This window comes from Frieseomelitta varia, unplaced genomic scaffold (assembly GCF_011392965.1).
Source record: "Frieseomelitta varia isolate USP_RPSP 00005682 unplaced genomic scaffold, Fvar_1.2 scaffold_214, whole genome shotgun sequence".
In the NCBI taxonomy this organism is placed as follows: Eukaryota; Metazoa; Arthropoda; class Insecta; order Hymenoptera; family Apidae; genus Frieseomelitta; species Frieseomelitta varia.
The window spans coordinates 475,744-502,342 of NW_025109906.1; the positions used below are offsets into that span (position 1 = coordinate 475,744).

The 26,599-nt window shown below is 35.0% G+C and overlaps 1 protein-coding gene across 2 annotated transcripts; it reads left to right on the forward strand.

Annotated features, from left to right (window-relative positions):
- Nucleotides 1–25: 25 nt before the first annotated feature.
- On the forward strand, nucleotides 26–26,303 carry LOC122527299 (mucin-6). Of its 2 annotated transcripts, XM_043651351.1 has the most exons (10): nucleotides 178–272; nucleotides 337–419; nucleotides 18,593–18,681; nucleotides 19,901–20,077; nucleotides 21,105–21,328; nucleotides 21,904–22,068; nucleotides 22,895–23,273; nucleotides 23,356–23,512; nucleotides 23,600–24,170; nucleotides 24,246–26,303. In XM_043651351.1, the coding sequence occupies exons 3-10, from the start codon at nucleotides 18,639–18,641 to the stop codon at nucleotides 25,392–25,394; spliced, it is 2,865 nt and encodes a 954-aa protein (XP_043507286.1). In that variant the 5' UTR covers nucleotides 178–272; nucleotides 337–419; nucleotides 18,593–18,638; the 3' UTR covers nucleotides 25,395–26,303. The 2 variants fall into 2 exon arrangements, with proteins under 2 accessions (XP_043507285.1, XP_043507286.1); XM_043651350.1 differs by lacking the exons at nucleotides 178–272; nucleotides 337–419 and adding an exon at nucleotides 26–144.
- Nucleotides 26,304–26,599: the final 296 nt, after the last annotated feature.

Here is a 26,599-nt window from a genome sequence, read left to right on the forward strand (position 1 = left end):
AAGAAGTCGATGCGATTCGAGAGAGGGAAACCGCTTTGGCGTCCAGTTACTCCAAGGCAAGCTGAAAGGAATGTTGAACGGTGTGCATCGCGACACCAACGAGTTCTCACACTGAGCATCTCTGATCTCAACGTCGCATCATCGGTGAGTAGACCACCCTCTTTTTCCATGATCGAACTGCATACCCGCCGATCACCGCGAATCTAAATTCAGCTTCGGTCAACAACCCTCATTCCGGATACGCGTTTCTTAAACGCGACAATTCGTTACTGGTAGGTAGGTACCTTTATATAATCTTCGATATCGCTATCTTTTTTATTCGCTTATTCTCCCTAGTTTTAGATTGAGATGCATGCAATTCTTGGATTGGTGGAATTTGATGGATTTATTACGGGGAAATTTGGAGGCACGGAGCGCGTGTAAGCAAAAATCTATAAATTATAGCGTTCGTTATGATACAGTCGAAAAGCTCTACGAGGCAAAAATCTTCTTTGTTCTCTTTTGCTGTAGAAATTTCTACAACTCCGAGATATAGACTTCCGTTAACTCGGATTAATTTTTCACATTTTTAGTATGAATCTTACCACCGTAACACGAATTCAAAGAAACGTCTCGCAAAACCAAAGTAAGTTGATCATTTCAATAGAATGAAACGTTTCAATAGAATGAATAATTATGCACACGTATCTTCGTCACGAGAATACTTTATTGTGAAAAATTAGAAGAACAATTCGAGGAGTACTTTTAAACAATAATTGCAGAACTGAAGCAATTGAACTTGAGAAATTGAAGCAAATCTGAGGCCGCGTTTCTTCTTAAAATGTGTCACTTTCATATCTGTTACATACCAGAGAAAGTTCTGTTATCAGCAAGAAATATTCACCGAATCTTTATTTTATTAATGACAGGAATATTTCATCGCAATGTTTTTCATAACAGTAACGTAATAAAAAGCAGATATTAAAAATGGTCTGTAATGCAAAACGAGTGTACAATCATCGATTAAATCGTTTTATATAACGATAGTGATATAACTTACTGTTTAACATCTTATTGTTTAGTTACAAAAGGTTGTAAAGCCTTGTAAAGGAAATTTTTTCTGAATATGTTTGCGTATATTTGTTGTTGCGCATGTAACGTTGCATTTTTAATCAAGTATGTAAAAATCAAGAAAGAGTTGTAAAAGATGTGACAAACAAAAGGAAATTAATGTCTTTACGCTTCATCTTTGCAACGCATTTTCTTTTTTTTATTTTTAAATCGTCATGAATCATTGACGGATGCATTTATGAATATTAATCAATGATTGTATCACTGATATTTCTTAGCATTTCTCCTGATTGTTGTGGATGACATCTACGGATTGCAATATTCTAGAATGGAATTTAGAACGCTCATGCATTTAATATATTTCTCAATAATAGAACGTTTTGGGGAAATCGTCTAAACAAAACGAGAGTGAGCTTCCTCTGACACAAATTGCACGAATCATCAATAACTTTAACCAATTCTCCAAGCAAATTTTGAATAGTTTGAATAGAACAACAGCTCTCACGCGGAATTTTCTTGACAGAATTTCTTCTTTTGACAAAAAGATGATATTTTTCAAAGTCTTTGTAGCAAGTGCGGAAGGTGTAACCGCGACTTGCTTATCTTAGTCTGCGTATCAACCAAGCGTGTTCAACGAAATCTAAGTGAAAGTACATCACAATTCGCGTGAACGCGTGTATGGTTCTGCCAGCACGTGCTTACGTTTCTTATTATAATTGGGGCATCGTTTACGTTGCGTTATGTTATCGTGCTCTATGGCCTCGCGTTATAAAGTGAAACCTAGAGACCCTCGGATTTTGTTGGAATGTTTTTTTTTTTTTTTTTTCCAATTAATATTTCCTTTGTACACCATTCACCGACGAATAAACAAGCAAACGGTGTTTCTTTTTACCTTTCGTTTGCTCCCTCGATAGATGAACCATTCTTATAAACCTTTTTGTCTTGTAAATGTTTGTACAGTGTCATCTTGATATATTTATACATAACATATTTTTCGTTGTTTATTTTTCTAGCGCAATCATAATGAATTATGAATGATATCTCTGAGATACGTAAGTTCCATAATAGTTTCCATAAGTACTTGTAATATTTCAGTTTGAATAAAGTTAGATTCTTGACATTGTGAGAATTGTAAAGATACGTTTCTAGAAAATTTAAAGAGAACGCATGCAATTCTGCTTTTTAAATTATCTTCGCAAAAACACGAATCTGCATGTAAAATGCAGATTCGTGTATCTCTCGTTCCACATTCTAACGTAATACTCTTTAAAAAAAATGATGTCCTGTATTATTTTTATCTAAATTTGACTTGTACCCTCTTGCCTGCTCACCCAGAAATATTTAATCCAATCTAGACTCAAAAGTTACTTTACAAAAGAAAGTACGTCCATTACAGATTTACGAGAAATTCTATCGCGTGTACCGACATATTTGCGCGTGTAACGATACTTCCGAAGGTTCAGAATAGTTTCAATTAGAAATTAATTGTTTCAATTGCGAAAGAAATCATTCTCGTCCAGCTTGCTCCCTCGGCTTCCGTTCGAAGGGATTAACGATCGATCGGTAAGTTGACATTCCACATTCTAACGCCAGTCATCACGTGAGCCGGTTATTACCACGCGGATATTTGTTCGATAGACACACGTGCAACGTTTGACGTCCACTCGTGACCACGATCCATTTACATTTTACAAGGACTGCGTGCGGCACTTTGCGTGCAAACGTTCACTGCTCTCTTTCGCGAGTATTGCACTCTCTCGTCCCACGCGAAAACGCAATTTATATAATAGAATTCTCTGCCACTGGAGACAAGTGTAGGATACGTAGGGTGACATCTAATTCCACTCTTCTAAAAAGAGGGGGCATAGATGCAAGTGTGGGCTTAGAATCGGTGAATTTTGCCTCGAATTTGCATGGAAGTTACTCTCTGGTCACTTGCAAGTGTCGTTATGCACCATTGTGCATGAGATCTCCGATATTTTTAGAACGACCATTTATTTATTTATTTATTTTTTTTTTCTGTCTTGCGTATCTATTTCGAGTTTATCGACACGCTTTACGAGAAATATTGAAATTATTGGAAAGGCGCACACTTCGAGAGAGTTCTCATTCTTGACCTTTGAGAATGAAGTATTTATAGTTGGAATAATCGTGATCGATGTGATTCGCGACGCGGTTGTTTTCATTATAATAGGCCTCGATTTGAATAACGTGAAATTTTTATTCGCGCCAGGATGAGATCGTAGGAAAATAACATTTGAACAGAGCGTGGCACAAGGACGTCTGCTCGTGCAAAAATATTGTTAAAATTGAATATTTTGCCGATTTGAAGAGTGAAAGGATTGCTACTTTCTCTTTCTCACTTGCAACCGAGGAAGAAAAGCGGAAGTAATAGATCAGATTAAGCTATCCGATATCAAAGTTCTCACGCAGTTCTTTATGCTTCACATTTTTTCGTGAGTTCCCTTACCATTGATGCGTGTATGATATTCATTCTTTGTCAATGTCATACCGCTGCTAACTGACGAGAAATTAGTGTCTTTTCTAACTGATTGTTCACTACCGGATTAATCAGCAGAAATGAAATTTTATTATTGTTTTTATTATTGGTTAACATTGAGATTACTATCGACTGTAATTACTCTTGTAATTTTCTCTTTCACAACTGATTTCTTTCAACAATTTTAGCAATTAGACACTGATTTGTGAAGTTGATATCCTAACGTTCAAAATCTTGTCTTTTAACTCGTTTTAATTAAAACAAATTTTACTAGATATTTTTTGACAACTTGAACGTTTTGTAAGAAATATTTAAAACACCAAAAGTCTTGTTCTTGACCTTTAGAACGAATCTTACATATCCATATTAATAAAGTTATACTTCTCGAGCAGGTTATAAAAAACTAAAGATGGGTAATCCACTTGTCGCAAGAGACGCTGCTTGAAGTGAAATCAAGCTTCCGCTCTATCGAGATTCATCCGGTGTTTGGTAGAAACCAGGGAAAAAGAATTCAGGTCGATCGCCGCTCGTAACGGGAAGTAATTAAAATAAAAAGAAAAACGTTCGCTTGGGTTCCGTAAACGGCAAGAAAACCTTTACGCTAGTCGCGTTACCGGTCCGAAAATGTGCTAGAATTAGACACGATATGGCAACAGTAACGAAGCAACATGGGACAACGTCACAGAACCTTTCGATTTCCTTTCCTTGAAAGCGTCACGGTGAATCAGGCACGTTGTTAAAAAAAGTTCAAGAACGCGGAGAATCATGTTACAGTTCCCTTATCGAGCGATAAGGGAATCTTTTTATTTGGAGACTTATCGATTATCGTACAGAATTTGAAGGAATATTTCTCAATTTTGCGTACGTGCAAGTTGACTGCAGATTTTTACACGCTGCACGAGAAAACATGCGAAATATTCAAAGAAGATTATAAGATCATAATAATACGCAGAAGGAACAATTTTCTATTTCGATTCCATTCCTCTTTGAATCGTGCTCGTGAAAATTTAAAAAATGCATGAAAATCCAAACACAGTGTACTCATCCGCTTGTTCTTGAAAACACGCATTTTCAATCAGAAAATTACTATCTGACAATGATTCGGGTAATGAAATGGATAGAATTTGGAAGATCAACTTTCTTCTAATCGAATCAATCAAAATCAGCTACAAGCTATTTAACCTCCGATAGTTCGGAATAAATAAACGCAGAAACTATTCAACCTCTTCTGCGCTGGTAACTGATTGCGGACCATAACGAGTGACCAAACCGTATACAATAATTCGTCGCTTTCTTTTTCAACTCGTCGGTATGATATCACCGGATAGAAATGATTGAGAAGTAATGAATTTATTGTTTTGCCTGGGTTATATATAGAATAAATATACTTAAAATTGAGAAAATATTACAGTTTTGGGACAAAAAATTCTCGACGTGCGTGGCACGTCATTCCAGCACAAGAGGTTAACTACTTGATTGCGGACTATAACGAGTGGCCAAACCGTATACAATAATTCGTCGCTTTCTTTTTCAACTCGTCGGTACGATATCACTGGATGGGAACTATTGAGAAATTATTGAATAAATTTATTATATGTTTTGTCTGGGTTATATCTCAATATACCTAAAACTGAGGAAATATTGCAATTTTGGGCCAAATATTCTCGACGTGCGTGGCAAAGAAGTTGCACGCGACAGGTGAACACACAGGTATCTATCGTTGATTTACGGCTCGTTGTAGCATTGTGTCACGGAGAAATGAAGATGGTGAATGCGACGGAGATGCGTCGAGTCGCGGAATTCAGTATGAGTTATCTAAACGTTAGATGTGAACTGGCTCTTGACAATTGGAAGATTCTCTCGGGGATTGTTCTCGCAACAATCACGCCGGCTGGGAACTGCTTTCAAAGAACGATCGTTCACAGGATAACGTGGCGAGTTCCTAATGTGAGAATCGCTGTTATAACCAGCGAAGAAGTTCCCTCTTATTGAGTTACGATGTCTGCAAAAAACAAAAAAAAAAAACTGCAAGGAAAGTGGTTCTTCGCGCATTCCAGCAATCTGCATCTCGCTCTCTCTTTCTCTCTCTTTTTCTCTTTGTTCAATTACCGGCTAAATCAAGGATTCTCAAACTTTTCCACTTTACCTGAGCAAATATTTTCACGACCCTAGGTATAAAGGTACATATAAGATTTATTCGAAAACAATTCTTATTAAAGACACAGCCAGACATTCGTACTAATTTTCATACTAGTTTTGTTAAAATTTCTGCGATCTCTAAATTTAGTTTACGCGACCCACACTTTGTTTCTCTTGTTTCTCACATAGAAATTTTACTCTAGAATCTCCCTTTTTGGGATTTTGTCAATTTTTTTTAACCCTCTTGTGTGCTTAGTCCGGATAGATTAGAGTTTCGTACGAACAATCGATGATAGAATAATTGTTTTACTTATTCGATGTTCAAAAAGTATATGTTTTTAATTCAAGATGAATGCATTTTCAATTTGTGCCATTATTATTCGGCAGTAAACTGTTAGACTCTGGATAATTCTGAACGTTCAAAGGATCAAAGTTCGTGTTGTCAGCATTTGTAAAATATACACCAATGAAATATTATAAAAGTTTGAATTGTAATGGAGGCAATAGAAACTACAAGATAAAGACTGTAATAGATAAAGAAAACGTCAGGATTATACTACACGACGTTTAATTTATGTGATTTATGTACTATTGATATTCGGACATAAGAAGTTCGTTGATTCCTACGGAATGGATCTGCCATTGACGCAGGTTGTGTTCCTCGGCTAAAGAACCAGAAGTCCTCGGTGCGGTACCAGTTGTTCATGCAAAAATATGCGGCCTCGGTTCGTGGATAAAAATGTTCACAATAAAAGTTAGAAGAGTTCTCGACCGGCCATGATTCTTGACCTTGCGAGGAGACAAAATATTCGTATCAGAATTTTTACCGTGAACTTGAAAGGAAAGAAAGGAAATAAAGGGGTATACGAAGGAAAATCGACGCGATCAGTATGGTTTTATATTTATTTTACGAGCAATTACGAAAGAATAATAATCGACAAAATTTCTGGATAAATCTCTGATAAAAGAAAATAGGCCCTTTTAATTTTTTTGATTCTCGAATACGACGAATGTCCATTTCGGAATTAAATATTTCTCTTATCACTTAAAATCTCAAAAATTCAATCTTGTAGCAGTTTTTCTTGCGTTTTATTAGCGAATCCGACATAGATTCGTAATCAATGCAGAACGGCTAATAATAAATAAATTATTTAAATTTATACGTGTATAGCATCATGTATATGTACTTACGTGCATACATATGCATGTGTAGAGAGTTTCTATCGCTCTATTATTTATAGAAACAGATATTGCTAATGTAATTTGAATGGCAAATAGCATACTTATTCTCCGGGAATAGTGTCATTAAAGAATAATTTACTGTGACTGTTTTAACAAGTTAAACTTTCTAATATTTGTCGCCAGTTTGGCAAAGCTAGATAGTTAAATAATTCAGCCTCTTCTGTTTCAAATCGAAATTTGCTGAATTTATTTATTTCCCTCTCTTAGTAAACGCAGAGATATGCATTACGTACGTATGAATATGAAAAAGTTTGCCACTTTTTTCAAACCATCTTTTCTCGAATCTTTTATATCTTACTTCCGAATCATACTTTATAAATATCGAAAGCAAATAATATCACCACTGTTGCCACAAGAGCTCTTAAGAAAAGAAAAAGAGAATATCATATAAATCGAATAGTGTGAAAGTGATTCTACAAAATTAGAATTTTTCTCTGAAGATAAATTTGCGAGGAGATTATCGAAGATTGAAGACGATGATGTTCAAAAGACGCTACTATTATTTAATATTACTGAAAGGCTCGATACTTAAAGTAATAGTTTTTTTTTTTCAACCGATCTCAATGAACAAATTTCACGTGTTCTGAAAATTAACGAGTCGTTTATTCCATTCTTGACGAGTTGGTCGTTTTCGTAAAGGTGAGTTTGACGAACCAATCGCAATCTACCTTGCGGAAACGCACAGGCTCAGCCATCTCCAGTTAACCTTTTCTCTTAACGATGGAAGAAGTACCATGCATGGGAAAGTACTTTCCTAAGGATTCTCACAATCGCAGGGCGTTTAGCCGCCGCTATAATAAATATTACGATGTTCCACGGATTCACGCATAATAACGGCAACGCCTGTTGCATTCAATCGATCGTGGCATACGGCAATTTTAATCATTGCTGTATGAAATGTCGTTTTCTCAAACAATATTCCGTTCGTACAAAGTTCCTTTAAAACTATATAGATAGGTATTTAATATAATTATAATATAATTATAATATAATATGATACAAAATTATAAATTCTTATAATATTACAATATGTTCTCAATTTTATTCTTAATATCTCAATATATTCTTGAAATATTATAATTAATTAATTAATTAGTTATAATTAATAGTTATAATTAATTAATTAATTTATAATATTATAATATAGTTATAATTCTTCGAAACGATATAGATAGATATTTAATATAATTGTAATATAATATAATATAAAATTATTATATTATATTCTTATAATATTACAATATGTTCTCAATCTTATTCTTAATATCTTAATATGTTTTTGAAATATTATAATATAGTTATAAGTAATTAATTAATTTATAATATTATAATTTAGTTATTCGAAACGATATAGATAGGTATTTAGTAAGCGCGTTTCTAATATTTCTAAGATTTCACAAATCTGAAGAACAGAGACACTCCATTCTTCGTTATTATTATTCTAGAAAAGAGTATTTCAATATTATTTGTAGATGTCATTTTGGAGTCATTCGCATAAGAAATTTGTATATTTATTTGTTGCGTGAATTTTATACGTCCCAAGTTTTGTCATAAAGTCTTACATCTCGCGTCATTGTTCTTACATAAAAGTAAGACTGTCCCGAGTAAATTGCATGAAAATTGTGTCATATCGCATGTGAGAGTCACATTGCGTGCCACCACTGTATGTCCTTATTAACAGCAACAATTTAGACGCATCATAATGATCTCCTGACGTGGCTTCGTTTAATTTCTAATTTCTGTTGATACATTTTATTTCGAAAACTTCATTTAAATACGAAAAATCTTAATCGATATATCTTAGTTATATATACAAACCACTTAATCGATATCTTAATTTTATACAAACTGACTGTCCAGAGTCCTTTTACATCATATGAAATTCTATGTCCCGATTAGAACATTCATTAGGCAACACTCGCTCTTTTTTGTAAATACACGTCGTTCTTTATTGGCATTTTGATTTTTTTTTTTATTTTACAGAGCCTTGAAATTGAACTTGCCTTTATATTGATTTTATGATTTAAAATCTCTGTAACAAAAAATTATATATATTTTTATATAAAATTATATATATATATATATATTTTCAGAGGCTTGTCACTATTAAATATTAAATATCACTATTTAATGTTACTATTAAATATTAAATACCAACGCAAGCTAATTTTTTTTATTAACATTTTGTTAATATTTTTTTCTCAACTTATCATCGATTAGCTGTCTACTTTTTTAATCTAATTTTTTTTTATTTTCATCCCTGTGCATTTTATCTACTTCTTCTCTACCAGTTCATTTTGTCTTTATCATTCGAGTCGTCTGATGACTTTTGTTGTTGCAATATTTTCTTAGGCTATCTCTCTGCAGTTATTTTTTAGATGTACTATTATCCACACAATACCCATCTCTTCTTTTTCTTTGCCAGTCAAAATCTATTCTGCTCTCGCTATAAGTTTTGGATAGATAACGTGATAAACTTCTTCATGGTATTTTTTATAAACTGAATTATACCTAGAGCTACCTATTCTGTTACATTGCATCTGTTTTTTTTTTTTTTTTTTTTACTGGCAGTTTAGTTGTATCAATTACTATCATCTAATAAATACTGTCACTCAATCTCTCAATTAAATTAAACTATATTATCATAGATAAAATGTGAAACAACTCAGTCAAATTATTCGTTTAAAAACAACTCGTCTACACTCTCAACTAATATTATTTTTCCAAAGGATTTTTCCCGGTTTACATATATGTACATACGAGTATATATCTATATTAAATAAGTTAAATAAAAATTGGTTGCACAGGAAGAAAGTGTCTAAGTAGGAAAAGGATGCTTTCGATTGTCAGTGAAATTCGATCTGACGAAAATAGAATTGGGGAAGGTGTAGTAGCGATCGTTGGAACCGGTCGATGGTCAGCCAAATGACCGTGATCTTGGATCTTGGCCAGAAATCCCGTTCTCTCCCGTTGATGACCGGTTTTAACTTATTCGAGGAAGTGACAGTACGTTGTATGTAATTATACACGACCGTGAGTATAATAATGTATAATTTTAAGTCGATATTAAACCGAAACAATTTCACGCTACTCTATCACAATAACTTTGAACGGACAAGATACCTGTGAACGTTTTATCGTAACGTTCTTCTTATTGAAGAATCCTTTTAAACGATTGATAGGTATCTAAATCTTATTTTATCCTTTTTTTATTTAAATTATTATTAGATTAATTTTAATTTTACTTTCTATTACATTGGACGACGATTAGTAAGATTTAAAGCAATTTAATGGAAGATTAAAAAGGAGAAGTGAAGTTCCCCTGAAAATTCAAATTCAAATTGTTGCGAGCAAGAGAATCGTAACAAGATATTTCCAGTCGGTTAGAAATTAAGATTCTTTCATGCTGAAATTGTTGCTCAACAACAGTGTTCGATAGAAAGTGGTATTGGCCAATGCAGTTAATCACCTGCGAGTTTTTTCAAATACAGAAGAACCTACAAAAGTAAATCAGCCTGTTCGATTTCTCAAATACTGAATTGATTCTTGATTTTTTAATCGTCAGTTTTTTTTTCCAAATTCGCTTAAATGTGTCATCGAGTTTACTCTTTCGTTTGCTTTGGTAAAGAATGAAACGCAAAATTGAAGAGAATTGAAGAGAAGGACTTATTAGCACAGATTATTTTACCTATACGCGAGTTACATCTCCAAGCATTTGTTCGTTTCACTAAACGAGGCACGAGTCGGCGGCGAATGTGTAAATTTGGATAATCTCGCCGTATATTATGTGATTTCACAAAGCGAACCAAACATCGCTTCCTTTTAAAGTAAATTCGTAATTTTTTTATTACATATTTTTTTTTAATAATTAATAAATAATTTTTGAAACATAATAAAAACAATCATGTTTAAACTTAAATTTAATTTAAAATTAATAAGATTAGTTTTCTCTTATACTTTGTTGTTTTATTAGAAAAAAAAAATAAATGGAACGAAACCTTTGTCCCACCCTATAGAAGATTTACGAATCCTAATCCAAGATTTACGAATTCTATTGGAAAGTTTTTGCCACTTGAGACTGAGATATTCAATAGGTCATGTAAATTTAATATTTAAACAGTTCAATTTCACGTGCAGATTTTTTTTCGTTCGATCGTGGGCAGTTGTACATCTTCTATCCTTGAATGTCCTTGAAAGAAACGGCGACGATGACCGGGCGGCCAAGAATGAAAGAATTCCCAATCGTTCCATATCATTACGCAGTAGACTCATCTGATTAGTTGCCCACGAATACAAATTATCGCGTGGGCTCCATCGCGAACTTGGCTCGACCATTATGTACACTCATGGGATTTCCTTTCTAATTATCATATACCGTGTCTAACACGTATATGAACGAGCCTACCTCCGAAAAAGGCAAACTGAAATACGTTTTTTGTGTAAATTCGTAATTGAACTCTCTCTCTCTCTCTCTCTCTCTCTCTCTCTCTCTCTCTCTCTCTCTCTCTTTCTCTGAGAACACTCTCCTTCCAGAAATACATAAATTAAGCACTGAATTGATTAGCTGTTGGAAGTTAATGGTACTTCATAAAATAAGAAGTAATAGAAGTTAACAGCGTACGTCAAGTCGTGACTAAGCATTAAATGAGAATTTCGCAAGACAGACAGATTACAGGGAGAAATCATTAGAAGTCGGCTTTAGTACGACTATTTTATTCATTCCTGCTGTATAGTCATCAAATTAAATTCCGAAGTCTTTTTCTTTCTCAATACTGTTGCATATTTACAGTTCCCTCGGATCAAGCTTCAAATTAACCACTTGCGCGGGCAACTGATTGCCGACCATAACGAGTGACCAAACCGTATACGACAATTCGTCGTTTTCTTTTTATAATTTATCGGTGTGATACCACTGAATAGAAATTATCAAGAAGTAATAAATTTATTTTTATTTGTTTTGCCTGAATTATACTTAAATATACTTAAAACGGGGGACATACTGCAATTTTGGGAAAAAGAATTTTCGACGTTGCGTTATTACAACGCCAAGAGATTAATCTCTTGTGCTGGCAACTGATTGCGGACCATAACGAGTGACCAAAACCGTATACGATAATTCGTCGTTTTCTTTTTGAACTCGTCGGTGTGATACTACTGAATAGAAATTATCGAGAAGTAATAAATTAATTTTTATTTGTTTTGTCTGAGTTATACTTAAATATACTTAAAACTGAAGATATACTGCAATTTTGGGAAAAAGAATTTTCGACGTGCGTGGCACGTCATTCCAGCGCAAGAGGTTAACCTCTCGTGCTGGCAACTGATTGCGGACCATAACGAGTGACCAAACCGTATACAATAATTCGTTGCTTTCTTTTTGAACTTATCGGTGAATAGAAATTATCGAGAAGTAATAAATTTATTATTTGCTTTATCTGGGTTATACTTAAATCTGAGAAAATACTGCAATATTTTGGAACAAAAAATTCTCGACTCTTCTTAAAAAAAAAAAAGAAATCTTCGTAAAAAAAAAACAAAAACGATTACGTACACAATTGGATACAAGGTATTTAACCGCAGCTGTACGAACGATACGAACGTGAGAAGTGGCATAAAAATGGCGAAGTGGCAACCGAGAACTAGGGCAATGACAGATACGTCAACGAAGTTTGTGGATTAACGTTCATCTAGGCCTCTCTATACGTTCAACTCATGCGGAAAGTTTCACGTGATCGGGCGACATAAATCCGCTTTAAACCGCTCCGGGGAGATATGTGAATGCCTCGGAGATAGTCGGGAGGGCTGTCCCGCTCACTTTTTCTTTGCGAAACGCACGCGGTGCCGCGAGTATTACGCCAAACGAGGAAATGCAACCGACACGTGAGCGATCGACACCCAGCGCTTGTCTACCGATACCCATTGATTTTCATCGAAATCCAACTCGTTCGAATCTCGTCAAATCTCGGGAACTTCGACGAAAGTGAAAGTTTTTCCGAAGAATTTTTAAAATGCGATTTGAATAGGAATTCAGATCGTACGCGTGTTAAAATGAATTGTCAGTCAGTGAAGCGTAGGATAGATCTTTAGATTTTGTTTCTCGTGTTTTGCAAAGACTTTGGAAGTCTTATCTTACCAGAACTAAATATGTATGTACAACAACTGAAAAGGAGTCATTGTCAGAAAGTTCAGTGCGTTATAATGACTATGAAATAATACTCCGAAAATTAAATGCGATCTTGCTGGAGAACTCGCAGGGCGAGAAGAGAACTTGCTGATTTGATGTTTCTTTTCAAAATCATTAATAGTATCTCTTGTCCTTCTCCTTCCAACACGTTTCAATGTTAATGTGATTTAGCTCCCATACTTAGGCTGAACTTTTTTAGAATCACCAGAATATATACCTATTTATTAGAACCGATTTATTTCCCGGTTAATCAAATAGTTTTCAGAACGTTTGTGACAAAATTATTCGTTTAATCTATTAATATTGTATTATACATAATTATTGTATAAATAATCATTATAATTTATTATAATATAATATATTATTATTGCATATACATTTATCACAATACATAATTATTGTATAAACATTATTGACATAATTAATATTGTATATTCTTCTGTATTTTTCTAGACCCTTCAAGATGTATGATTTTCCCTTTTTTCCTGTAGAGCATCTATTCGTCAGAATTTAACACTTTGATTAAAACGTAAAATTTCCATTAGAGATGTTAAAGTAAAAAAAAAAAAAAATAGAATAAAGTACACAAGCTTTTATTTATACATTTTACAAAAAATCATTTAAATCTCTAAAAATACACTGCCTCACATCTGTAAATTACAAATTGGTCATTTTGACCATTACCACAAATATAAATAAATTCGCCATATAAGTTTTCTGAGTCACTGTGTAGGTATTACCAATGACATGGTGATTATACCTACCGTGTCATTGTCAATGATTGTTCTTACATTTTCAATAAATTAAGTGAAATTGCAATTTGTACGTACATATGTGTATACAGTGGTAATTTTCTTCGGAGGAAGAAATCCTTCGACCTCGAAGGACTTAAAGGACCGTTACACGCTGTTCAATGGAAAAATTATTTATTCAATATTCAAGACACGAGTAGTGCGGTGTTCGTCTGAATCATCAAGTACCTAATGCTCGATTACTCTGCCAAAAAAAAATACGGTTGTATCGCGTTGAAATCGCAACGAGAATTTATTAAAGAGGATAATCCATGAATATTAAATTTGACAGAACGACGTACGAAAGATCATTTATTTGAAGAAGCAGCGATTTAATTAGATATCAATTGAATTTATTATTAATTCAATTCGTCTTCGTTTGCACGCTCAGCTTGGATTTCGTAACTTGGATTACGTCAGCGAAACCACTCCGTAATAATGCAGTTATTCACGTTACAATAATTTATAGAAACACAGAATCGAATGGAAATTAATTTCGACTCGAGACGTTGTAACATTAATTTCCAATGTAAATTTACGATTTTAATATCTCCTGACTAACGAACAATATTTTATGAGTTTCATAAATTGGCAAAAATTCATTCAATTTATGAGACTAATTCCGAGTCTATAATTTTATTATTATTTATTCATATTAATTTTTTTATTAACGAGTCGCGAATTTAATGTTAATTTTTGAAACGCGCATGGATATCTATAAATTTTCGAAAAGTCTCGCGAAACCTGATTTATGTATCGACGGTTGTAAATTTCCTGATAATTTTCATCATCTGGATACGAGTCGATGATGAAAATAAATATAAAACGTTGCCGTTTGTGGCACAAACTGAAAAATCCAGCGAACTGCTGAACCTTTATAGAAAAATCTTTAGGAGTTGGAAAATCCTGGAAGTTTCAAGCTTCTTAAGGATCTGTGCTATCTTAGAATATCTCTGAAAGATTTCTGAAATTTGACAGAAACGTATCGAATTTTATTCGCATTTGTACGAACATAATTAAAAAATCGCAAGCTGTAAACGTAAATAGATTTGTTTCACGAATCGAGTATCGTAACGTGAACGTTCGTTTGACCGTTTTATAGGTTGTAACAAATCACGTAACAAATCATGCACGTCCCGTGAAAATCTCTAAAAACTTTCGAGCAACGTGAAAAACCGCACTTTGTTCGTGCAAGGCTTTTTACTCTGCGGTGGTATGGTATGAATGTAAACCATAACGTTTCTTCGAACGTGTTCCACTTGGGTATGCGATATTACAGTTGGGCGTTGAGGTGCATTTGCGAGAGACCACTCCTTATTGCGGATGTTATAGAGCGACAGCTTGGACAGTCCTTGAAATCCCATGAATAAAAATTTTTTGATTCTAAAAAGTCTACTCACCAGTAAATCAGGTCTTACAGATCAACAAACATGAGTTCAATTACAACACGCGATACAATATGTACAATAAATAGAATTAACAAAATTTCCATGAGATTTCTCGAGAAGATAATTCTTCCGTAAGATAGTTTTGAAGTGGCTGAAGCAGCGAGATTTATTTATAAATTTCTGTATTTTATTTAAAGAGTAAAACGACGTATTCCGTGAAACTAACGCGGACAAGAAGGATATGACGAACAGCTGAAACACGCGGATTGTCAATAATTACTTCGACTTTCCTATTAGTAGAGCGTTTTGCGATAGTAACGCGCGAATCAAGGATCGCTCGCGCTTTTTACTGCAAGCGTGCGGATTATACCGTATACCTTGCCGCAATATCTTGGGAGAATACAAGTGAAAGGAACGGGTTATGAACTCACGATACTTCTTCTAACACTGATTTCCTTTTATCGATTTATCGTAAAATATCCTTCTCAAAATTTATCCGCGAATCATCACCGCTTTTCATTCAATGCTTCGGTGAAAATTTTCAGTGAAGATAATTAACAAAGCCTTGGTAGAAAATTGTTACTGAAAGTTTTGAAAATTTTCGCTGAAGATAATTAACAAAAGCCTTGGTAGAAAATTGTTATTGAAAGTTTTGAAAATTTTCAGTGAAGATAATTAACAAAAACCTTGGTAGAAAATTGTTATTGAAAGTTTTGAATATTTTCACTGAAGATAATTAACAAAGCCTTGGTAGAAAATTGTTATTGAAAGTTTTAAAAATTTTCACTAAAGATAATTAACAAAAACCTTGGTAGAAAATTGTTATTGAAAGTTTTGAAAATTTTCAGTGAAGATAATTAACAAAAGCCTTGGTAGAAAATTGTTATNTGAAAGTTTTGAAAATTTTCGCTGAAGATAATTAACAAAAGCCTTGGTAGAAAATTGTTATTGAAAGTTTTGAAAATTTTCAGTGAAGATAATTAACAAAAGCCTTGGTAGAAAATTGTTATTGAAAGTTTTGAAAATTTTCGCTGAAGATAATTAACAAAAGCCTTGGTAGAAAATTGTTATTGAAAGTTTTGAATATTTTCACTGAAGATAACTAACAAAAGCCTTGGTAGAAAATTGTTACTGAAAATTTTGAAAATTTTCACTGAAGATAACTAACAAAAGCCTTGGTAGAAAATTGTTATTGAAAGTTTTGAAAATTTTCAGTGAAGATAATTAATAAAGCGGAACCTAGGTAGAAAAATGATTTCTTTTCATTAAATATCATAAAGAGTGCTATTTTCTACATTTCTCTGCATACTTATTTTCCACACAAACGTGTAAAAAAGAAATGCACCATCTTATCGCAATGCTACAATAAACGAATAAATTTTTTTGAATTGTAAGAAATTATAAAATTATAAAATTTGCATGTGTGTTAAAACAATGTTGACCCTTTGATTATCAATTAATTAAAAACTTTCCGTAAATTTGACATTTCTTTTTTCTAAAATTAAAAAAAAAAAACAAAAAAAAGAACAAAATAAAATAGAGAAGCGTAAATTTCTTTCAACAAGTAAACTTTCGCGCGGGAAAAGAAATTGTTGTCGTTTCCAGTCTGACGAATCGATCTAGAATTACAAATTCCAGTCATGCCTGTTAAGCATCCAAGCTAGAAACGGTATTGCCTTTTACTATTGTTTCACGCTAACTGATTACCAACAGCACGCCGCTCTTGCGCAACAATTTCGCTGGCTTCTCAACGGTACGCGATTCTTCGTAAGCATGTACGTGCGCATGATGAGATAACGCATCGTTCAGGATGTCATTCATACGTTTTGTCTCTCGTCGCGTCGCGGGGGACGCGTTGCACGTTACAATGAACTGTATTAGGTAAAGCCTCGTGGCTCTGTGTGTACTGACCTTAATTGCGTAAACGAGCATAGAAAATTCGTACGAAGATTAGACACGAAAAATCGTATGACTTTTTCTTTTGCAAGGAGCAAAACGCACACGCGCGTGTTTCTTTAGAAAGTGACTCGATCTTAATTAACATATTTATTTTAACTGTTGTTTCAACGACTGATGTAAGCCTATCTGAAAATAACGAGCCTGCAAAACAAAAAAGAAACAAACATCATTTGCATATTTTACATTTTAAAACGAGGTAGAACGAACGAGGTAAGGTTTTTTTGTATAGTTTTTTTTTTTTTCACTGTGTTGTTCCCGCGGATAACTATTTATCTTGTCGTGATTAAAAAATCACGCATCACGAATTTTGGCAAAAAGAAATTGGACAAAAGTGGATGGCGGCCGCGTGAAGCGTTACATAAATGATAAAAACGCCACGTTCTTTCATTTTTTTTTTTTTTTAAACGAACAGACGAAATACAAAACACAATTCACTTGATTATCTTCATCACGCTTGTTGTTAATTTATCGAAATTTCAGAGGTCGCCGAGAAAAGAAATACGTTTTGTAAAAGTTGATAAATTATCTTGCCGGGATGAACGTTTGTCAATCGTTTTTTAAATATTTCTTGCGCCTACAATATTCGTGTACGGGTGTGTCAGTTTTAATAAATTTCTAAAATGGTAGTTCCAACGCGTTGAATATTCCCGACGTAGGTATAATTCAATAAATAATGCCTTCGTTTTTTCCTCTCATTTCTACCACTATTTCTGCCGACTGATGTAACTGATACTTTTTTTTATTCCTCGATATTTACAGTATAATTCAATAAATAATGCCTTCGTTTTTTCCTCTCATTTCTACCACTATTTCTGCTGACTGATGTAACTGATACTTTTTTTTATTCCTCGATATTTACAGTCCCATCCGCAGAATAATAATAATATTCCACGTATGATTAACAGCCTCTCACGACACGTCGCGCGGAGAATATTTGTTCAAGACAATTATTGCACAAAATCCATTATGCTAATGGCGAGGGGCTACGAAGCGTGCAGCGTCGTAAAAGTACGCCCAGCAGAACCATTTATTTATGCATTCACCATGATTACTTTCTTGGAATCTTCCATTACCACGTTTGTGTTGTGTAAACCTGTTCGCATTATACGGCGAGATTAGGTTCCTTCTCTTTTTTTTCGATTGTTGTCCTCTGAAAAATGAATTTCAATTGCGGTTTAACTTTATAACGGGGAGGACATTGTGTAATTTGCAATTTAATCTGCGCCCGTAACCGTGAACGATCGGAGAGACGTTATATTAAATAGGAGGGTAGTATTAATCTTGATTTAACGTAAAATCGTTTAAACGAATTTTCACTTGATCAAGCGCTTTGTTTCAGATTGGAAATTCATGCTACGACGTAGAATGAAAGCAGACTGACTACGATGCCGTCGAAATATTTGATTATCGCCATATCGTTAATATGTGGTGAGTATTCGTTCGATTTACATTCCGATGTCACGCTTAATTTAATCTTAATTTACTGACAAATCGTTGACGAGATAAAAATGTTGCAAAAATTTTGCACGACATATACGTACGTACGTTCATAGCATCCATGATTGTACAGGATGGTCACTGAAAAATCGAATGATATAAAATAAAAATAACTTTTACAAACACGTGTCTTTTTAGTGTTTTATTATTTTATTTGAAAATATAAATAATGGATTTTTCTCAGTATTATGTGTGAAAGAAAAGATAAAAAATAAACCTTCAATCTTTCAGTGGCCACCCTATAATTTCAAGAAACTACACTCCTTTGCACTTCGAACATTTTTTTTTTTTCGTAACTTTTTAGCTTGTCTTTGAAAGCCTATCTTTATACACAGCAGAAGTAAGAAACAATTTTCATAGTGGAGATAGTGAGCACACGTAATATTAAAAATAAAGATACACGTTTACTTTGATCCACGTTGATCCAATACATACTAGACGCGTCGATCAAAAGGTTTCAACACGTTTCTTTATTACCAAATGGCTACTCGTTCCCACACTTGCCACGTACCAGGCAGAGAAATACACGTATGCACGTATTTACTACTCTTCAGTAATATAAAGGACTTCGATTTGTAGGCAACGACGATTTCGTTACAGCATCGGACACGCCGTCCGAGTGCGAAATTAACTATGATTCAGATGTAAATTTCGGGACCGAGACGAATGTTCCGCGAAAGAAGGCACAATTTTTGAAAAGTTGTTCGCCATCTTTGCTTTCGTTCTTATTTCGCAACGTGAAGAAATAGCAGAAATATTCGCATTAAACCAAATCACGCTACATTTCGTTTCTTGAAAAGTTCATTATACTTTGTCACGCTGTAAAAATTATATTTTATATATTATATATATATCATAATTTAGACTGAAAATTAATCTCGTAAACGTGGTACTGTTTATATGATTCATAAATTTCTATTTTAGAGTCGCCTTAATAAAGAAAATGAAAAAAAAAGGGATTCCTTTGATGAACGAAGATTCTCTTGTGGAATTTGAGGCTAAAATCACATATTATTACGTTATGAACGTGTCGTAACGTAACGCGTTACATAAAGACATTACACGTTACACTTTACGACAGTTCCTCGAGCAATCGTTCATGAAATAAAGATAAGCAATACCAAAGAGCTACTTGATTTCACTTTTTCAGTTACAGAATGCGCGACTCAAGTTTACAAGAGTCAGTCAGTCGAGACTGCTGTAGTAATCAAACCACCGGCTGTTGTGAACGACGATTTCATTACACAAACCGTTTACGGATTCTTGGATTTCACTACAACAATTGGAAATACGGTGATGGTGTTCAGCCCACAGAGCGCGCCTGCAGGTATAATTTTTTAAAGTCTTTTGCTTGAGAAAAGTCCCCTTACTTTCAGCAGTTTCAATGAACTCCAATGTTCCCATCGTTTTCAACAGAGCCATAAATTGTTCGAGAGGAAATATAAACTTATATTGCCCCATATTTATAATAAATTATGATAAATTTTAAATACAAACTTAGTAGTTTTACATTACAGTTGTATTAAAACCACTGAAGAAATATGAAGAATTGAGAGAAATTATTAGATTGTGATAAATTTTAAATACAAACTTAGTAGTCTTACATTATAGTTGTATGTATTAAGATCACTGAAGAAATATGAAGAATTGAGAGAAATTATTAGATTGTGATAAATTTTGAATACAAACTTAGTAGTCTTTGTTGTATGTGTTAAGACCACTGAAGAAATATGAAGAATTGAGAGAAATTATTAGGTTGTGATAAATTTTAAATAAAGTTAGCAGTCTTAGTTGTATATATTAAGACCAGTGAAGAAATATTAAGAATTGAGGGAAATTATTAGATTGTGATAAATTTTAAATACAAACTTAGTAGTTTTACATTCTAGTTGTATGTATTAAGAAATATTGAAGAAATATTAAGAATTGAGGGAAATTATTAGGTTGTGATAAATTTTAAATACAAACTTAGTAGTTTTACATTCTAGTTGTATGTATTAAGAAATATTGAAGAAATATGAAGAATTGTCAAATTATACCAAGGTCTTCAGCTACGGATGTCCCTGACACGTGTAGATTTGGCTACACCGTGTCCATTGTGAAGTCTTTTAACTCAACGCCTCCTGTGTGTCATTTTATTGTTCATTTACAACCACGAGCAGAAGGATATCTATTGTTCGATGTTCGTAGTCCTGAAACCTTTAATTTGAACACGAAAAAATTACTCAACAATGCAGTCGAAGCTTGAACTCACATAGACAAGATTGAGTTAATCAACGTTCAGTTTCAGTTTTCACTCGTACGTTCTCGATGATATTTGACGATTTTAATTGCTCGTCGGTATCGCCTTACAGACGGTGAAAAAGAAAAAGAAAACGGCGTTTCCATTATCCAGACGAAACCGAGCGAGACGAAGGAAAAGGCGGCTGCTGCTATTCAACCGAGCAAGACACTGAAGACAAGTTCCGAGGAAGAAACGAGGAAACAAGCTAAAGGCACGAAAGTTGTGGTGAATTCTGTGATCGAGCAGAATGTCATCAATTCCGAGGATAATGGATTACGAACAGCAAAAAATCAGGTGAGAGATGAATTAATGATGGTCTTCCTAAATGTTAAAAGGATGCGTTTGTCAATATAGTGGTGAAATTTATTAAACACGGACGAGTCTTGAATTTTATTGTTGTGAGAGATCTAAATAAATGTAATATAATCGGAACGAGCACGCGTAAAATAGGAAGTAAGTTTGCTTTCCCTTCTACGAAACAAACTTTTCCGGTTTAAGTCGTTTATTCATGCCTGTCTATCTATGCCCTTGTATAATACATACAGGCAACCTGTGTAAGAGATTTCTACTTTCAAACGACCACGTAAACTTAAAGTAAACGATTATACTTTACATCTGGATGTTGGATGGACGCTTGTTGAATTTACAGTTGAACGCTTTGTTAACAAAATAAAAATTGAGATGGTATTTATGTTACAAGTATAAACTTATCTCTAAGTGAAAATAATGTGAATCATTTTGTACGCTCTACCACTTAGTACTAATAATAAACTCAATAAACATAATAATAAAATTAGATTAATAATAAAATCTAACGTTCAGTATATATAAATCTAACATTTAATGTAAATCTCTTGCCTACATTACAGGAACCAAAAACTCAAACACAGGTGATGACAAAAGCTCCTGTGATATCATCGCAAACACAGGTAAAATCGAAGGATGAGACGCCTGTCGTCAAGAATAATCTCGCGGAGCCTGAGTACGACTTTCTGTCGAAGCAGCCAGCAGAAGTAGTTGACGAAACGTATAAGGTAAATGCCACTCGAGTAAAGAATATTGATCTTTCGATCTTTTAATAATAGAGGTTTTTACTACGCTGCTAGTAAACTCGTAAGCACGTATTCTATTAAAAAAGAATGAATAATTCTACGGTACACGAGCAACAAATTACAGGAAAGCCTTCCGTTCCAACTCATTGATCAGCAGTGCGATTTTTCACCGATCAAGCCTTCCTCATTGCATATTATTGACATTGACACAAATTGTCGTCGACTGCGCGTGAATGCGAGATAAGGTGACTGAACCAGAAAATCTAGTTCTCCCTGCTACAAATCAATCGATTCTGAAATATATTTTCCACGAAGAGTGTATATGGAAATGTTACTAAGAATGGTCAAGGATCTATCAAGCGCCACGTAGCCATAAATATGATACAACTATCACAATAATTATAATATATTCTTGATGCTATTATTTGATTGAAAATAAAACTGTTTGTTTTGTAATGATTGATACATTCGTCAGATATATGTGTTCATCTTATTGATTATTATACAGCAATCGGCCATGAACCGCGTGAAAGTTAAGTCCCCATCGTCAGATTGCATGATAAACAAGATTTCACCGCTGTAGCACACCGATTCAAGACTTACGTATGTTTAAAGTTCATTCGGATAAAAATCTTTATGCTCGGCACATAACTGAAGAATATCGATTCCAATTCAAGTGTTACCTTAGATCTTTAAAAATTTTTAGTCTCTAGCTTTTTAAAGCATTGTTTTTTTTTTTTTTTTTTATTGACAAAAGTAGTTTGATAATATAACTGTCTCAATTAACGTTTACTTCAATTTTTTGCAGTTAATTAATCTAAGACCTTCCTCGAAAGCCCACGGTAAACCGAGACCAACAGGTAGACGAGAGAAAGAGAATCCAACTGGCCTGGTCACGAAGCTCGGCGGCACTATCGTTAAGGATGGATTGACTACCGTTCACGAGACTAGCGTGATCGGCACGTACATAAATGGCAAGTACGCTCAGGTGCTTCAGAGCTCGTCGAGGATTCTTTCCGGCACGCCGCCGGTCCCCGAGGGGAAAATTCATCCGTCTAGTACGCAAAGAATCCTAAAAACTATTGGACCGCAGCAGGGAAAGCTGAAACCGCAATTAGAGCCTACACCGACGAATCAGAAAGAAGAGCCATCGTTGCCATTGGAAGTCTTGTTTAGCGCCTCGCCTGGTAAAATATGTCGAATGCAGAAAATTTTAAATATGTGAATCAATGAATGAAACAGGATATGATCTAAATCTTACGTTGCTAGGTTCCACGGTAAGAAGCACACGAAAAAACTCGAGCCCGAATTTATCCCGACCAAAGTTCCGCAACAAGATCAACGATGACTACGATGGCAGTGGCGAAGTGCAACAAGCGAAACCAAATAAAAATCGAAGCAGCACTACTCCACGACCAAGTTACAAGTCAGTGTCGTAACATGTTTTTGTTTAAATATATTGGCTGCAAGCACGTGTATTTTCACGTGATCTCTGCGCAATTAATTTCATCAGGAACCGAAGCCCTCCAACGACAACCACAGAACCACCTGTTACTCGTCGTCGCAGCAGCTTCCGGCCAAGCAACCAGCCAAGTCTACCGTCGAAGCAAACTAACAAAAACAGAAGCGAGCAACAACCGGCCAGTCCCAATCCTGTGCCCAAGTTGAAGCTACCAAGAACCCAAGGCCGTTGGTCTTACAAGACGACTCCTAAGCCGAGAATCGCCATCCGAAAGCAAGCCGACATCGAGGAGGAACAACGTTCTACAATAGAAAGCAGTACAACCGAGAGCCCGGTGAACGTCGACGACAACAAAACTACCGCATCCTCCGTTTCCACGTCCACAACGACGTCAGCGGTTCCAGCTGGTCAACAAGTCAATGCTCAGAGAAAAATTCAGGAAGGGGTGAACGACGATGAATTAGATCCGAGCGAAAGCGAGGACGTCGCCAGTGTCAGCGTTCAGGATCATCCTGAACAAATTTTACCGGTCGAAACAATCAATCTCGAGATTTCCACAATCGCCGATATGAGCAACGTGTACTTTGAAATTGCTACTATTAAATCGCCGTATACTTTTCAGGTGAGAAATTATTTACATGCGTTTTTGTATGTATTTGCAATATTTTGATAAAATATCTGTTGCCTTCGATAACAGGTCGGGACGTTGAAAAATACTCGCTACGTGACAGTAACTTCAACGATAAAGAAGTCGTTTCAAACGATAGATCCATCCAGCACAGTATCGCCATCGGAACCTCTGACCGAGAATCTCTTGGCAAATACTGCGGCAGCGTATGAAACGACACTGCCGTTAGACTCGGCGGTGGCAACTCTGCCGGCTATATCTTTAGAATCTGGCCAAGCGACTCCACCTTTGGAGACCTTGACCGAGACCTTCTCTACTACCCAAACTCTTCTCAAGACTCATCTGCTTCCAGTAATATACGGCGGTAACACGACCAAACTGACGCTCGTGCAAACGTACAACATCGCACGCGTGGTCACTGCTACGAAGACACTGCCGCCGATGGACATCTATCAGTTCATTCCCAGTAAAGCGTTGAACGAGTTCAACTCGAAGCTGGACGAAGCAGGTAGCGAACTTCATCTGGAGTTGGACGTCGGTGACGAAGACAGGGACGACGATGACATTCCCAAAAGAGTGGTGGCTCCTAACAGCGACACGGACTCCGACTTAGAGCCCTTCAAATCCGTTTCGTCCTCGAAGGTAAAGTCAGAAACACCGAGCAGCAGTTCCATTGAACCACAACTGACGCCTGATCAGCTGGCTCTGTTGAAGTATTTCGGTCAGCAGCAGCCACAAGTGATCACCACTTCTCGGCCGGTTGTCGTTCTCGACACGCTCTACGAGTCTCACGTGATCCCGGTAGTGAACAACGGCAACACCATTTACTCGACGTTATCCAGGCCAGTCGGCACTGTGCCACGGACATCTTATGAATACGGCACGTCCACAATTGCTCCGGTCCTGCCACCGCAATTACCGCCGCAATTGCCACCGCAATTGCCGCCGCAATTGCCACTGTTTCCACAACAGCCGCAATTCACAGTGACGAGCGCCCCTCTGGTCACGCAAACGCTCGCTACCGTGTCCGAGTCGAAAATTTTGAAGCTGACGTTCGGAGCGAAAACGGCGTACACCACGTTGTTCTCCAGCAGAGTGGTGCCAACCGAGATCACCACGTACGTTACGACCACCTTACCTGTACAACCGTCAGTCCCAGCCTTTCCAGGTTACTATCCTCCGCCTGTCGGCTATCCAGCTTTCCCCTTCGTAGGATAAGGCCTCGTCGATTCGCGCCAAGCGTGCAGAGTTGTTCCAAACGTATCGAGAGCCGAAGAATGTTATTTTCCAAGGAATACAAATCCGAAAGAAGAACAAAATAATACATTTGCATCGGATCAATCGGAAAATGTTAAAGAAAGTGATCGAAAGGCACCAGATGATGATAATGTTGATGATATATTTGATAAGTATAACATATAAATTGTTCAGGAACATACAAGTAAATGAGAGAAATTACAATTATTGAAGGGTAAATAAAGAAAAATAAGGAACGTGATATTTTATCAATTTTTTAATACTCTAGTCTATCGAACAAAGAAGAAAGTTCTATGAGTTTGATTGTATTATTCGTAATATAATTGATAACTTAATTAAATATTAGAAATTAAATTAAAGTTATAATTGTGAATAAAGCATGTTGGCCATGTAAAGCCATAAAATGTAGACATTCCCTATTTTCTCGTCTTACCCTTCAATGATCAAATTAAAGTTTGGAATGTACAATTCAGTTGATCAATTCCAATTTGTCTTTTTTTTTTTTTTTGCCGTCCAAACATTACCTTAGCATAATCTTATTTAAGGTATTTAAAATCTAGAACCTAGTATTAGTACGCAAGATACAATCTATTACTCTGACTTTCGAGGAATAGAGTGTAAATGATAACACGGAATATAAAGCGAAAGTACATAAGTAGGTGACCATTGTGTTTCTCATCTTTAATCGGCACACGCGTTTGCCATTCTGGTATCCAATGTGTTAAAACTTGCTTTTTGTTCATGCATTATGAGTGACACGTACGTCACATTGTAACACATGACCAATTGAATCAAACAAAAGTAGAACAAACGCTTTAAGCTTTTCATTGCAAAAGTTTCAATATTTGTCTTAATGTTGCTTATTATAAATGAGTGAGAAGCTAAACTAATAATGAGTGAAGAGCAATATTCTAAAGTTTTTTTTTTTTATACAAGAGCAAACATTTATCATTTACATTTCGTTTACGTATAATTATACATATCGTCATGCGTGAATAACGTCAGAAACACAGAATCGTTTAACATTTTTTTATTTACTTAATAAATAATTTATTAATTGGTCAATGAAGAAGACATTGTATATAAATTTATAGTGGCCACTCTATTGATATATATACATTGAAAATTTTGTAAATAAAATATATGAAAATAAATATGCGTTTTTT

Coding starts and splice junctions, on each gene's coding strand:
- LOC122527299 (XM_043651350.1), top strand. CDS start 18,639: ATGCCGTCGAAATATTTGATTATCGCCATATCGTTAATATGTG. Junction 23,274..23,355: donor CTTGTTTAGCGCCTCGCCTG/GTAAAATATGTC, acceptor TTACGTTGCTAG/GTTCCACGGTAAGAAGCACA. Junction 23,513..23,599: donor ACTCCACGACCAAGTTACAA/GTCAGTGTCGTA, acceptor TAATTTCATCAG/GAACCGAAGCCCTCCAACGA.